Source organism: Zonotrichia albicollis, unplaced genomic scaffold (genome assembly GCF_047830755.1).
Source record: "Zonotrichia albicollis isolate bZonAlb1 unplaced genomic scaffold, bZonAlb1.hap1 Scaffold_177, whole genome shotgun sequence".
NCBI classification, from domain to species: Eukaryota; Metazoa; Chordata; class Aves; order Passeriformes; family Passerellidae; genus Zonotrichia; species Zonotrichia albicollis.
The window spans coordinates 40,204-55,951 of record NW_027428375.1 but is presented as its reverse complement, the minus strand read 5'-3'; the positions used below and the strand labels follow the sequence as shown (position 1 = coordinate 55,951).

Here is a 15,748-nt window from a genome sequence, read left to right as displayed (position 1 = left end):
TCCGTGGGTTCTGACTCCTCCTGATGGAATTTGGAATTTCCCTCTTCCCAAAAAAAAAAAAGGAAAAAAATCAGATTAATTTATATTTATTTATATAGATTTATTTATTTATATTTATAAATATATTTATGTATTTATTTATATAGATTATTTATATAGATGGGATATATAGGAAGGAATGGAAATGTTAAAAAGGAGTGAAAATGAAATTTTGGGATTTCCTGGGTGTGGGAAAGGTCGGGAATGGGATTTGAGGTGTTGGGGTTTGGGGTTGTGGAGGCATGGAAGGGATGGGAACCCCATAAATGGGTGGGAAAAATGGATGGGGACCCCATAAATGGATGGGAACCCCATAAATGGATGGAATAAATGGATGGGGACCCCATAAATGGATGGGAACCCCATTAAATTGGTGGAAACCTCATAAATGGATGGGAACCCCATGGAATGGATGGGAACCCCATAAAGTGGATGGGAAAAATGGATGGGAACCCCATAAATGGATGGGAACCCCATAAATGGATGGGAACCCCATGGAATGGATGGGAACCCCATAAATGGATGGGAACCCCATAAAATAGATGGGAACCCCATAAAATTGGTGGAAACCCCATAAATGTGTGGGAACCCCATAAATGTGTGGGAACCCCATAAATAGATGGGAACCCCATAAAATGGATGGGAACCCCATGGAATGGGTGGAAGAAATGGATGATAACCCCATAAATGGATGGAAAAAAATGAATGGGAATCCCATAAATGGATGGAAACCCCATGGAATGGATGGGAACCCCATAAAAGGATGGGAATCCCATTAAATGGGTGGGAATCCCATAAATGGATGGGAACCCCATAAATGGATGGAAAAAATGGATGGGAACCCCATAAATGGGTGGGAACCCCATGGAATGGGTGGAAAAAATAGATGGGAACCCCATGGAATGGATGGAAGAAATGGATAGGAACCTCATAAAATGGATGGGAAAAATGGATGGGAACCCCGTAAATGGGTGGAAACCCCATAAATGGATGGAAATCCCATGGAATTGGTGGGAACCCCATAAATGGGTGGGAACCCCATAAATGGATGGAAAAAATGGATGAAAATCCCATAAATAGATGGAAAAAAATGGATGGGAACCCCATAAATGGATGGGAACCCCATAAATGGATGGAAGAAATGGATAGGAACCCTATAAAATGAGTGGGAACCCCATAAATGGATGGATAAATGGATGAAAATCCCATAAATGGATGGAAAAAAATGGGTGGGAACCGCATAAATTGATGAAAATCCCATAAATGGATGGAAACCCCATGGAATGGATGGAAGAAATGGATAGGAACCCCATAAAATGGATGGGAAAAATGGATGATAACCCCATAAATGGGTGGAAAAAATGGATGGGACCCCCACAAACAGATGAAAACCCCATCAATGTTCTTTATTCGGGTCCCAGGGGTGCTCCGAGCCGTGCTGGAGGCCGCGGCCGCCGGCGCCTCCGTGCTGTGCCTGTGCGAGAAGGGCGACGCCCTGATCATGGAGGAGACGGGCAAGATCTTCAAGAAGGAAAAGGAAATGAAGAAAGGTGAGGGAATCACAAATTCCTTGGGTTTCCTCTTGGGATTTTAACCCCAAATCCATTGGTTATTCCAATAATTCCGTGTGGGAGGGTTGGGGATACTGGGTGGAATGGGGATTTAAGGTCCCCAAATGGGGATTTAAGGTCCCCAAATGGGAATTTAAGGTCCCCAAATGAGGATTTAAGGTCCCCAAATGGAGATTTAAGGTCCCCAAATGGGAATTTATGGTCCCCAAATGGAGATTTGAGGTCCCCAAATGAGGATTTAAAGTCCCCAAATGAGGATTTAAGGTCCCCAAATGGAGATTTAAGGTCTCCAAATGGGGATTTAAGGTCCCCCAAATCCCAAAATTTGAGGTTCTGGAAGGAGATTTAGGTGGAATATTGGGAAGAAATTCCTCTCTGGAAGGTTCCAGAATGGAATTTGAGTGACCCAGGCTGGGTTGGGATGGGGAAAGTTGTCCCAAAAGGGTGGAATGGAGATTTAAGGTCCTAAAATGGGAATTTAAGGTCCCCAAATGGGAATTTAAGGTCCCCAAATGGGAATTTAAGGTCCCCAAATGGAGATTTAAGGTCCCCAAATGGAGATTTAAGGTCCCCAAATGGGAATTTAAGGTCCCCAAATGGGGATTTAAGGTCCCCAAATGGGAATTTAAGGTGCCCAAATGGGAATTTAAAGTCCTCAAATGGAGATTTAAGGTCCCCAAATGAGGATTTAAAGTCCCCAAATGGGGATTTAAGGTCCCCAAATGAGGATTTAAAGACCCCAAATGGAGATTTAAGGTCCCCAAATTGGGATTTAAAGTCCCCAAATGGGGATTTAAGGTCCCCAAATGAGGATTTAAGGTCCTCAAATGAGGATTTAAAGTCCTAAAATGGGAATTTAAGGTCCCCAAATGAGGATTTAAGGTCCCCAAATGGGGATTTAAAGTCCTCAAATGGAGATTTAAGGTCCCCAAATGGAGATTTAAGGTCCCTAAATGAGGATTTAAGGTCCCCAAATGAGGATTTAAAGTCTCCAAATGAGGATTTAAGGTCCCCAAATGGGGATTTAAGGGCCTCAAATGGGAATTTAAGGACCCCAAATGGAGATTTAAAGACCCCAAATGGGACTTTAAGGTCCCCAAATCCCAAAATTTGAGGTTCTGGGAGTAGATTTAGGTGGAATATTGGGAAGAAATTCCTCCCTGGAATGTTCCAGAATGGAATTTGAGTGACCCAGGCTGGGTTGGGATGGGTGAAGTTGCCCCAAAAGGGTGGAATGGAGATTTAAGGTCCCAAATGAGGATTTAAGGACCCCAAATGGAGATTTAAGGTCCCCAAATGGGAATTTAAGGTCCCCAAATGGAGATTTAAGGTCCCCAAAATCCCAAAATTGGAGGTGCTGGAAGTCACTGGAATGGATTTCCCATCCCTGTGAGTGACCCAGGCCAGGCTGGGATGGGTGAAGTTGTCCCTAGAAGGTGGAATGGAGATTTAAAGACCCCAAAATCCCAAAATTTGAGGTTCTGGGAGTAGATTTAGGTGGGATATCTGAAGAAATTCCTCTCTGGAATGTTCCAGAATGGAATTTGAGTGACCCAGGCCAGGCTGGGATGGAGATTTAAGGTCCCCAAATGGAGATTTAAGGTCCCCAAATCCCAAAATTTGAGGTTCTGGAAGGAGATTTAGGGGGAATATTGGGAAGAAATTCCTCTCTGGAATGTTCCAGAATGGAATTTGATTGACCCAGGCTGGGTTGGGATGGGGAAAGGGGTCCCAAGAGGGTGGAATTGAGATTTAATGTCCCCAAATGAGGATTTAAGGTCCCCAAATGGGAATTTAAAGTCCCCAAATGGAGATTTAAGGTCCCCAAAGGGAGATTTAAGGTCCCCAAATGGGAATTTAAGGTCCTCAAATGGAGATTTAAGGTCCCCAAATGGGGATTTAAAGTCCTGAAATGGGGATTTAAGGTCCCCAAATGAAGATTTAAAGTCCTAAAATGGGGATTTAAGGTCCCCAAATGGGAATTTAAAGACCCCAAATGGAGATTTAAAGTCCCCAAATGGAGATTTAAGGTCCCCAAATGAGGATTTTAGGTCCCCAAATGGGAATTTAAGGTCCCGAATTGGGATTTAAAGTCCCCAAATGGGGATTTAAGGTCCCCAAATGGAGATTTAAAGACCCCAAATGGGAATTTAAAGTCCCCAAATGGGAATTTAAGGTCCTCAAATTGGGATTTAAGGTCCCTAAATGGAGATTTAAGGTCCCCAAATGGGGATTTAAAGTCCTAAAATGTGAATTTAAGATCCCCAAATGGAGATTTAAGTTCCCCAAATGGGGATTTAAAGTCCTGAAATGGGAATTTAAGGTCCCCAAATGGAGATTTAAGGTCCCCAAATGGAGATTTAAAGTCCCCAAATGGGAATTTAAGGTCCCCAAATGGAGATTTAATGTCCCCAAATGGAGATTTAAAGTCCTAAAATGGGAATTTAAGGTCCCCAAATGAGGATTTAAGGTCCCCAAATGGGAATTTAAATTCCCCAAATGGGGATTTAAGGTCCCCAAATGAGGATTTAAGGTCCCCAAATGGGGATTTAAGGTCCCCAAATCCCAAAATTTGAGGTTCTGGGAGTAGATTTAGGTGGGATATCTGAAGAAATTCCTCTCTGGAATGTTCCAGAATGGAATTTGAGTGACCCAGGCTGGGTTGGGATGGGAAAAGGGGTCCCAGGAGGGTGGAATGGAGATTTAAGGTCCTAAAATGGGAATTTAAGGTCCCCAAATGGAGATTTAAGGTCCCCAAATGGGAATTTAAGGTCCCCAAATGGAGATTTAAAGTCCCCAAATGGAGATTTAAAGACCCCAAATGAGGATTTAAGGTCCCCAAATGGAGATTTAAGGTCCCCAAATGGGAATTTAAGGTCCCCAAATGGGAATTTAAAGTCCTCAAATGGAGATTTAAAGTCCCCAAATGGGGATTTAAGGTCACCAATGGGAATTTAAGGTCCCCAAATGGAGATTTAAAGTCCCCAAATGGAGATTTAAGGTCCCCAAATGGGAATTTAAGGTCCCCAAATGAGGATTTAAGGTCCCCAAATGGAGATTTAAGGTCCCCAAATGGGGATTTAAGGTCCCCAAATGAGGATTTAAGGTCCCCAAATGGAGATTTAAGGTCCCCAAATGGGGATTTAAGGTCCCCAAATGAGGATTTAAGGTCCCCAAATGGGGATTTAAGGTCCCCAAATGAGGATTTAAAGTCCTCAGATGGGAATTTAAAGTCCCTAAATGGGGATTTAAGGTCCCCAAATGGAGATTTAAGGTCCCCAAATGGAGATTTAAGGTCCCCAAATGGAGATTTAAAGTCCCCAAATGAGGATTTAAAGTCCCCAAATGAGGATTTAAGTTCCTCAAATGGAAATTTAAAGTCCTCAAATGGGGATTTAAAGTCCCCAAATGAGGATTTAAGGTCCCCAAATGGGGATTTAAGGTTCCCAAATGAGGATTTAAGGTCCCCAAATGAGGATTTAAGGTCCCTAAATGGGAATTTAAAGTCCCCAAATGGGGATTTAAGGTCCCCAAATGGGAATTTAAAGTCCCCAAATGGAGATTTAAAGTCCCCAAATGGAGATTTAAGGTCCCCAAATGGAGATTTAAGGTCCCCAAAATGAGGATTTAAGGTCCCCAAATGGAGATTTAAGGTCCCCAAAATGAGGATTTAAGGTCCCCAAATGAGGATTTAACGTCCTAAAATGGGGATTTAAAGACCCCAAATGGGGATTTAAAGTCCCCAAATGGAGATTTAAGGTCCCCAAATGGGAATTTAAGGTCCCCAAATGGAGATTTAAGGACCCCAAATGGGGATTTAAGGTCCCCAAATGGAGATTTAAGGTCCCCAAATGAGGATTTAAGGTCCCCAAATGAGGATTTAAAGACCCCAAATGGGGATTTAAGGTCCCCAAATGGGGATTTAAAGTCCTAAAATGAGGATTTAAAGTCCCCAAATGGAGATTTAAGGTCCCCAAATGGGAATTTAAGGTCCCCAAATGAGGATTTAAGGTCCCCAAATGGAGATTTAAAGACCCCAAATGGGGATTTAAGGTCCCCAAATCCCAAAATTTGAGGTTCTGGGAGTAGATTTAGGTGGAATATTGGGAAGAAATTCCACCCTGGAAGGTTCCAGAATGGAATTTGAGTGACCCAGGCCAGGCTGGGATGGAGATTTAATGTCCCCAAATGGAGATTTAAGGTCCTAAAATGGGGATTTAAAGTCCAAAAATGGGAATTTAAGGTCCCCAAATGGAGATTTAAGGTCCCCAAATGGGGATTTAAGGTCCCCAAATGGAGATTTAAGGTCCCCAAATGGGAATTTAAGGTCCCCAAATGGGAATTTAAGGTCCCAAAATGAGGATTTAAGGTCCCCAAATGAAGATTTAAGGTCCCCAAATGAGGATTTAAAGTCCCCAAATGGGGATTTAAGGTCCCCAAATGGGGATTTAAGGTCCCCAAATGAGGATTTAAGGTCCCCAAATGAGGATTTAAGGTCCCCAAATGAGGATTTAAGGTCCCCAAATGAAGATTTAAGGTCCCCAAATGAGGATTTAAAGTCCCCAAATGGGGATTTAAGGTCCCCAAATGGGGATTTAAGGTCCCCAAATGAAGATTTAAGGTCCCAAAATGAGGATTTAAGGTCCCCAAATGAAGATTTAAGGTCCCCAAATGAGGATTTAAAGTCCCCAAATGGGGATTTAAGGTCCCCAAATGGGGATTTAAGGTCCCCAAATGAAGATTTAAGGTCCCCAAATGAGGATTTAAGGTCCCCAAATGGGGATTTAAGGTCCCCAAATGGGGATTTAAGGTCCCCAAATGGGAATTTAAAGTCCCCAAATGGGGATTTAATGTCCCCAAATGAGGATTTAAGGTGCCCAAATGAGGATTTAAGGTCCCCAAATGGAGATTTAAGGTCCCCAAATGGAGATTTAAGGTCCCAAAATGGAGATTTAAAGTCCTAAAATGGGAATTTAAAGTCCCCAAATGGGAATTTAAAGTCCCCAAATGTGAATTTAAGGTCCCCAAATGGAGATTTAAGGTCCCCAAATGAGGGTTTAAGGTCCCCAAATGGAGATTTAAAGTCCCCAAATGGGAATTTAAGGTCCCCAAATGAGGATTTAAGGTCCCCAAATGGAGATTTAAAGTCCCCAAATGGAGATTTAAAGTCCTAAAATGGGAATTTAAGGTCCCCAAATGAGGATTTAAGGTCCCCAAATGTGGATTTAAGGTCCCCAAATGGAGATTTAAAGTCCCCAAATGGGAATTTAAGGTCCCCAAATGAGGATTTAAGGTCCCCAAATGGAGATTTAAGGTCCCCAAATGAGGATTTAAAGTCCTAAAATGGGGATTTAAAGTCCTTAAATGGGGATTTAAGGTCCCCAAAATCCCAAAATTTGAGGTTCTGGAAGTAGATTTAGGTGGAATATCTGAAGAAATTCCTCCCTGGAAGGTTCCAGAATGGAATTTGAGTGACCCAGGCTGGGTTGGGATGGGTGAAGTTGTCCCTAGAGGGTGGAATGGAGATTTAAGGTCCCCAAATGAGGATTTAAGGTGCCCAAATGAGGATTTAAAGTCCCCAAATGGAGATTTAAGGTCCCCAAATGGGAATTTAAGGTCCCCAAATGGAGATTTAAGGTCCCCAAATGAGGATTTAAGGTCCCCAAATGGAGATTTAAAGACCCCAAATGGGGATTTAAGGTCCCCAAATGGGGATTTAAGGTCCCCAAATGAGGATTTAAGGTCCCCAAACGGGAATTTAAGGTCCCCAAACGGGAATTTAAGGTCCCCAAATGAGGATTTAAGGTCCTCAAATGGAGATTTAAAGTCCCCAAATGGAGATTTAAGGTCCCCAAATGGGGATTTAAGGTCCCCAAATGAGGATTTAAGGTCCCCAAAATCCCAAAATTTGAGGTTCTGGGAGTAGATTTAGGTGGGATATCAGGAAGAAATTCCTCTCTGGAAGGTTCCAGAATGGAATTTGAGTGACCCAGGCTGGGTTGGGATGGGGAAAGGGGTCCCAGGAGGGTGGAATGGAAATTTAAGGTCCCCAAATGGAGATTTAAGGTCCCCAAATGGAGATTTAAAGTCCTAAAATGGGAATTTAAGGTCCCCAAATGAGGATTTAAGGTCCCCAAATGTGGATTTAAGGTCCCCAAATGGAGATTTAAGGTCCCCAAATGGGGATTTAAGGTCCCCAAATGAGGATTTAAGGTGCCCAAATGGGAATTTAAATTCCTCAAATGGAGATTTAAAGTCCTCAGATGTGAATTTAAGGTCCCCAAATGGAGATTTAAGGTCCCCAAATGAGGATTTAAGGTCCCCAAATGAGGATTTAAGGTCCCCAAATGGGAATTTAAAGTCCCCAAATGGAGATTTAAAGACCCCAAATGAGGATTTAAGGTCCCCAAATGGAGATTTAAGGTCCCCAAATGGGGATTTAAGGTCCCCAAAATCCCAAAATTTGAGGTTCTGGAAGTAGATTTAGGTGGGATATCTGAAGAAATTCCTCCCTGGAATGTTCCAGAATGGAATTTGAGTGACCCAGGCCAGGCTGGGATGGGTGAAGTTGCCCCAGGAGGGTGGAATTGAGATTTAAGGTCCCCAAATGGAGATTTAAGGTCCCCAAATGAGGATTTAAAGTCCCCAAATGGGAATTTAAGGTCCCCAAATGGAGATTTAAAGTCCTCAAATGAGAATTTAAGGTCCTCAAATGGGGATTTAAGGTCCCCAAGTGGAGATTTAAGGTCCCCAAATGGGGATTTAAGGTCCCCAAATGGGAATTTAAGGTCCCCAAATGGAGATTTAAAGTCCCCAAATGGGAATTTAAGGTCCCCAAATGGAGATTTAAAGACCCCAAATGGGAATTTAAGGTCCCCAAATGGGGATTTAAGGTCCCCAAATGGAGATTTAAGGTCCCCAAATGGGAATTTAAGGTCCTCAAATGGAGATTTAAACACCCCAAATGGGAATTTAAGGTCCCCAAATGAGGATTTAAAGACCCCAAATGAGGATTTAAAGTCCTAAAATGAGGATTTAAAGTCCCCAAATGGAGATTTAAGGTCCCCAAATGGAGATTTAAAGTCCTCAGATGGGAATTTAAGGTGCCCAAATGAGGATTTAAGGTCCCCAAATGAGGATTTAAGGTCCCCAAATGAGGATTTAAAGTCCCCAAACGGGAATTTGAGGTGCCCAAATGGAGATTTAAGGTGCCCAAATGGGAATTTAAAGTCCTCAAATGGAGATTTAAAGACCCCAAATGAGGATTTAAGGTCCCCAAATGGGAATTTAAGGACTCCAAAATCCCAAAAATCTGATTTTTTTCCCATTTTTCTCCTCAGGAATCGCCTTCCCCACCAGTATCTCCGTCAATAACTGCGTCTGTCACTTCTCCCCGCTGAAGAGCGACCAGGATTACATCCTGAAAAACGGGGATCTGGTCAAAATGTGAGTGCCAGGAAAATCCCAAATTCCCTGAAAATCCCAAATTTCCATCAAGGAAATCACAAAATTATCCAAGATTCTGTCAGCCCACCCCGGGTTTTTAGTACAGAATTAGTTGTTTGGTAATTAAAGGGTAATAATGAGCCTGGGGGGCAGCGTTGGGTGTGCTGGGGTCTGGCTGGAATTCCTGGGATTTCTGGGATTGATGGAATTGTTGGAATTCCTGGAATTCATGGAATTGTTGGATTTTCTGGAATTGATGGAATGGATGGAATGTCTGGAATTTTTGGGATGGCTGGAATTCCAGGAATGGCTGGAATTTCTGGGATTGATGGAATTTCTGGAATTCCTGGAATTGATGGAATACCTGGAATTGATGGAATTGATGGAATTGCTGGAATGTTTGGAATGGCTGGAATTTTTGGGATTGCTGGAATGGATGGAATGTCTGGAATTGATGGAATTTCTGGAATTCCTGGAATGTCTGGAATTGCTGGAATGTCTGGAATTTCTGGAATTCCGGGAATTGATGGAATTGCTGGAATTGATGGAATTTCTGGGATTGCTGGAAATACCTGGAATTGCTGGAATGTCTGGAATTCCTGGAACGGCTGGAATTGCTGGGATTGATGGAATTGCTGGAATTGCTGGAATTGCTGGAATGTCTGGAATTGATGGAATGGCTGGAATGGCTGGAATTGATGGAATTCCTGGAAATTCTGGGATTGCTGGAATGTCTGGAATGACTGGAATTGATGGAATTTCTGGAATTCCTGGGATGGCTGGAATTTCTGGAAATTCTGGAATTGATGGAATGTCTGGAATTGATGGAATTCTTGGAATTGATGGAATTGATGGAATTTCTGGAATGGGTGGAATTGATGGAATGGATGGAATGTCTGGAATTGATGGAATTCCTGGAATGTCTGGAATTGATGGAATTGCTGGAATGGCTGGAATGGATGGAATTTCTGGAATGGCTGGAATTTTTGGTATTGATGGAATTTCTGGAATTTCTGGAATTGATGGAATGGCTGGAATTGATGGAATGTATGGAATTGCTGGAATGGATGGAATTGCTGGAATTTCTGGAGTTGCTGGAAATTCCTGGAATGGCTGGAATGTCTGGAATTGCTGGAATTTCTGGAATGTCTGGAATTCCCGGAATTCCCATTTTTCCCCCTCTGTTGCAGTGACCTGGGCGTGCACGTGGACGGGTTCATCGCCAACGTGGCACACACCTTCGTGCTCGGCGCCTCCAAGGTGGGTTTGTCATCGGGGGGTGTCTGCTGGCACCTCTGGGTGCCAGGGAACCACCCTGGGACTGAGGGGTGCCAGGGAACCACCCTGGGGCCTTTGGGTGCCAGGGGAACCATCCTGGGTGCCATTGGAACCACTCTGGGTGCCATTGGAACCACCCTGGGACTGAGGGGAAACCACTCTGGGACCTTTGGGTGCCAGGGGAGCCACCCTGGGGCCTCTGGGTGCCATTGGAACCATCCTGGGACCTTTGGGTGCCATTGGAACCACTCTGGGACCTTTGGGTGCCATTGGAACCACTCTGGGACCTTTGGGTGCCAAAGAACCACCCTGGGACTGAGGGGAAACCACCCTGGGACCTTTGAGTGCCATTGGAACCACCCTGGGTGCCAGGGGAACCACCCTGGGGCCTTTGGGTGCCAGGGGAGCCACCCTGGGTGCCAGGGAACCACTCTGGGGCCTCTGGGTGCCATTGGAACCATCCTGGGTGCCATTGGTACCATCCTGGGACCTTTGGGTGCCAGGGGAGCCACCCTGGGACCTCTGGGTGCCATTGGAACCATCCTGGGTGCCATTGGAACTACTCTGGGATCTCTGGGTGCCATTGGAGCCACCCTGGGACCTTTGGGTGCCAGGGGAGCCACCCTGGGGCTCTGGGTGCCATTGGAACCACCCTGGGACCTTTGGGTGCCATTGGAACCACTCTGGGACCTCTGGATTCAAAGTGGCACCACCCTGGGGTGTCACATTCTGAGGTGGCACCAGTCTGGAACCTCTGGGTCTGAGGTGGCACCACTATGGAGCTGCTGGATTCAAGGTGGCACCAACCTGGAACCTTTGGGTCCAAGGTGGCAATGCCCTGGAGTGTCAGGATCCAAGGTGGCACCACCCTGGGGTGTCACATTCTGAGGTGGCACCACCTTGGAACCTCTGGGTCTGAGGTGGCACCACCCTGTGGTGTCAAGATCTGAGGTGGCACCAGTCTGGAACATCTGGATCTGAGGTGGCACCATCCCAAAATCTGTGGATCCAAGGTGGCACCACCCTGGGGTGTCAGGATCCAAGGTGGCACCAGTCTGGAGCCTGTGGATCCAAGGTGGTACCACCCTGGAATGTCTGAGGTGGCACCATCCTGCAACCTCCGGATCTGAGGTGGCACCACCCTGGAGTGCCAGGATCCAAGGTGGCACCCCCCTGGAACCTCTGGGTCTGAGGTGGCACCATCCCAAAACCTGTGGATCCAAGGTGGCACCATCCTGGGGTGTCAGGATCCGAGGTGGCACCAGTCTGGAACCTCCAGATCTGAGGTGGCACCAGTCTGGAACCTCCAGATCTGAGGTGGCACCACTCTAGGGTGTCACATCCTGAGGTGGCACCACCCTGGAACCTCTGGATCCAAGTTGGCACCACTCTGGGGTGTCAGGATCTGAGGTGGCACCACTCTAGGGTGTCACATTTGGAGGTGGCACCACCCTGGAACCTTTGGGTCCAAGGTGGCAGTGCCCTGGGGTGTCAGGATCCAAGGTGGCACCAGTCTGGAGCCTGTGGATCCAAGGTGGCACCACCCTGGAGTGTCAGTGCCAGGATCCAAGGGGGCACCACCCTGGAACCTCTGGATCTGAGGTGGCACCAATCCTCAGCCTCTGGATCCAAGGTGGCACCATCCCAAAATCTCAGGATCCAAGGTAGCAGTGCCCTGGAGTTTCAGGATCCAAGGTGGCACCAGTCTGGGACATCTGGATCTGTGGTTGCAACACACCAGGGTTTCTGAGTTTGAGGTGGCACCCCCCTGGAACCTCTGGATCTGAGGTGGCACCATCACAAAAACTGTGGATCCAAGGTGGTACCACCCTGGAGTGTCAGGATCCAAGGTGGCACCAGTCTGGATACTCCAGATCTGAGGAGGCACCACCCTGGGGTGTCACATTCTGAGGTGGCACCACCCTGGAACCTCTGGATCCAAGTTGGCACCACTCTGGGGTGTCAGGATCTGAGGTGGCACCACTCTAGGGTGTCACATTTGGAGGTGGCACCACCCTGGAACCTTTGGATCCAAGGTGGCAGTGCCCTGGGGTGTCAGGATCCAAGGTGGCACCAGTCTGGAACATCTGGATCTGAGGTGGCACCATCCCAAAATCTCTTGAGGTGGCACCATCCCAAAATGTCAGGATTTGAGGTGGCACCACCCCAGGGTCCCTTTTTCCTGCTGGAATTCCCAGCGTGAAAATTCCTAATAATTCCCCAAAATTCCCAATTCCCCAAATTTCCAAATAATTCCCCAAAATTCCTAATTCCCCAAAATTCCTAATTCCCCAAAATTCCTAATAATTCCCCAAAATTCCTAATTCCCCAAAATTCCTAATTCCTAATCCCCCAAAATTCCTAATAATTCCCCAAATTCCTAATTCCCCAAAATTCCTAAATCCCCAAAATTCCTATTTCCTAATTCCCCAAAATTCCTAATAATTCCCCAAATTTCCTAATTCCCAGAATTTCCCCATTGGAATTTTGGTGGTTTTTGGGGAAAATCCCAAAATTTCCCCATTGGAATTTTGGTGGTTTTTGGGGAAAATCCCAAATTTCCTCCATTGGAATTTTGGTGGTTTTTGGGGAAAATCCCAAATTTCCTCCATTGGAATTCTGGGGAAAATCCCAAATTTCCTCCACTGGAATTTTGGTGGTTTTTGGGGAAAATCCCAACTTTCCCCATTGGAATTTTGGGGAAAATCCCAAATTTCCCCCATTGGAATTTTGGTGGTTTTTGGGGAACATCCCAGCATTTCCCCATTGGAATTTTGGTGGTTTTTGGGGAAAATCCCAAATTTCCCCCATTGGAATTTTGGTGGTTTTTGGAGAAAATCCCAAATTTCCCCCATTGGAATTTTGGTGGTTTTTGGAGAAAATCCCAAAATTTCCCCATTGGAATTTTGGTGGTTTTTGGGGAAAATCCCAAAATTTCCCCATTGGAATTTTGGGGGAAAATCCCAAATTTCCCCATTGGAATTTTGGGGAAAATCCCAAAATTCTCCATTGGAATTTTTTGGGAAAATCCCAAATTTTCCCCATTGGAATTTTGGTATTTTTTTGGGAAAATCCCAAATTTCTCCCATTGGAATTTTGAGGAAAATCCCAAATTTCCTCCATTGGAATTTTGGTGGTTTTTGGAGAAAATCCCAAAATTTCCCCCATTGGAATTTTGGGGAAAATCCCAAATTCCTCCATTGGAATTTTGGGGAAAATCCCAAATTTTCCCCATTGGAATTTTTGGGAAAATCCCAAATTTTCCCATTGGAATTTTCCCCATCCATATTTTAATTACATAGCAATACCTAAACTGGGAAATTTCTGGAATTCTCTTGGGACTTTTCCCCTTTTTTGCCACATTCCAGAGATTGAAATAAATCCCAAAACATTGAATTTTCATCCCAAAATCCTTCAGAAATCCCAAATTTTGGTGTTTCCCCAAAATTACTAATTCCCCAAGTTCCTAATTCCCAAAATTTTCCCCATTGGAATTTTGGGGAAAATCCCAAATTTCCCCATTGGAATTTTGGGGAAAATCCCAAATTTTCCCATGGGAATTTTGGGGAAAATCCCAAATTTCCCCATTGGAATTTTTGGGGAAAATCCCAAATTTCCCCCATTGGAATTTTGGTGGGTTTTGGGGAAAATCCCAAAATTTCCCCATTGGAATTTTGGGGAAAATCCCAAATTTCCCCATTGGAATTTTGGGGAAAATCCCAAATTTCCCCCATTGGAATTTTGGGGAAAATCCCAAATTTCCCCCGTTGGAATTTTGGTGGTTTTTGGTGAAAATCCCAAATTTCCCCCATTGGAATTTTTGGGGAAAATCCCAAATTTCCCCATTGGAATTTTTGGGGAAAATCCCAAAATTTCCCCCATTGGAATTTCGGTGATTTTTGGGGAAAATCCCAAATTTCCTCCATTGGAATTTTGGGGAAAATCCCAAATTTCCTCCATTGGAATTTTGGTGGTTTTTGGAGAAAATCCCAAAATTTCCCCATTGGAATTTTGGTGGTTTTTGAGGAAAATCCCAAAATTTCCCCCATTGGAATTTTGGTGGTTTTTGAGGAAAATCCCAAAATTTCCCCATTGGAATTTTGGTGGTTTTTGGGGAAAATCCCAAATTTTCCCATTGGAACTTTGCTGGAATTTTCCCAATCCATATTTTTGATGCCTGAACTGGGAAACTTCTGGAATTCTCTTGGGACTTTTCCCCTTTTTTGCCACATTCCAGAAATTGGAATAAATCCCAAAACATTGAATTTTCATCCCAAAATCCTTCAGAAATCCCAAATTTTTATGGTTTTTTTTCAGGAAAATCCCGTTTGTGGCCGCAAAGCCGACGTCATCAAGGCAGCTCACCTGTGTGCCGAGGCCGCCCTGCGCCTGGTGAAACCCGGGAATCAGGTGGGAAATTTGGGAATTTTGGGAATTTTGGGAATCAAATAAATTTTGGGAATTTTAGGACCCAACCTGTGGGATTTTGTGGGAAAAATCTGGATGGAAAATTGAATTTTTTCCGTTTTTTTTGATGTGTCGGCAGGAAAAGCTTTGGAGTTTGTCCCAAAATATTTATGGAAATTATCCCAAAATTTATGGGATTTATGGGATTCAAATAAATTTTGGGAATTTTAGGAATCAACACCAAGATTTTTAGGACCCAACCTGTGGGATTTTGTGGGAAAAATTTGTATGGAAAATTGAATTTTTTCCGTTTTTTTTGATGTGTCAGCGGGAAAATCTTTGGAGTTTGTCCCAAAATATTTATGGAAATTATCCCAAAATTTATGGGATTTATGGGATTCAAATAAATTTTGGGAATTTTAGGAATCAACACCAAGATTTTTAGGACCCAGCCTATGGGATTTTGTGGGAAAAATCTGGGTGGAAAATTGATTTTTTTTGGGTTTTTTTTGATGTGTCAGCGGGAAAAGCTTTGAGGTTTGTCCCAAAATATTTATGGAAATTATCCCAAAATTTATGGGATTTATGGGATTCAAATAAATTTTGGGAATTTTAGGAATCAACACCAAGATTTTTAGGACCCAACCTGTGGGATTTTGTGGGAAAATTTGTGTGGAAAATTGAATTTTTTCTGGTTTTTTTTGATGTGTTGGTGGGAAAAGCTTTGGAGTTTGTCCCAAAATATTTATGGAAATTATCCCAAAATTTATGGGATTCAAATAAATTTTGGGAATTTTAGGAATCAACACCAAGATTTTTAGGACCCAACCTATGGGATTTTGTGGGAAAAATCTGGATGGAAAATTGAATTTTTTCCGTTTTTTTTTGATGTGTCGGTAGGAAAAGCTTTGGAGTTTGTCCCAAAATATTTATGGAAATTATCCCAAAATTTATGGGATTCAAATAAATTTTGGGAATTTTAGGAATCAACACCAAGATTTTTAGGA

At 43.9% G+C, this 15,748-nt stretch overlaps 1 protein-coding gene across 1 annotated transcript in view; it reads left to right on the top strand.

The window, feature by feature from the left end:
* PA2G4 (proliferation-associated 2G4) overlaps positions 1-15,748 on the top strand; it is a 39,542-nt gene that overhangs the window by 5,942 nt on the left and 17,852 nt on the right. The window contains exons 2-5 of the mRNA XM_074533941.1: positions 1,461-1,589; positions 8,951-9,056; positions 10,247-10,316; positions 14,652-14,744. Coding sequence (XP_074390042.1) covers positions 1,461-1,589; positions 8,951-9,056; positions 10,247-10,316; positions 14,652-14,744 — 398 coding nt within the window. The remainder of the gene's footprint in view (positions 1-1,460; positions 1,590-8,950; positions 9,057-10,246; positions 10,317-14,651; positions 14,745-15,748) is intronic.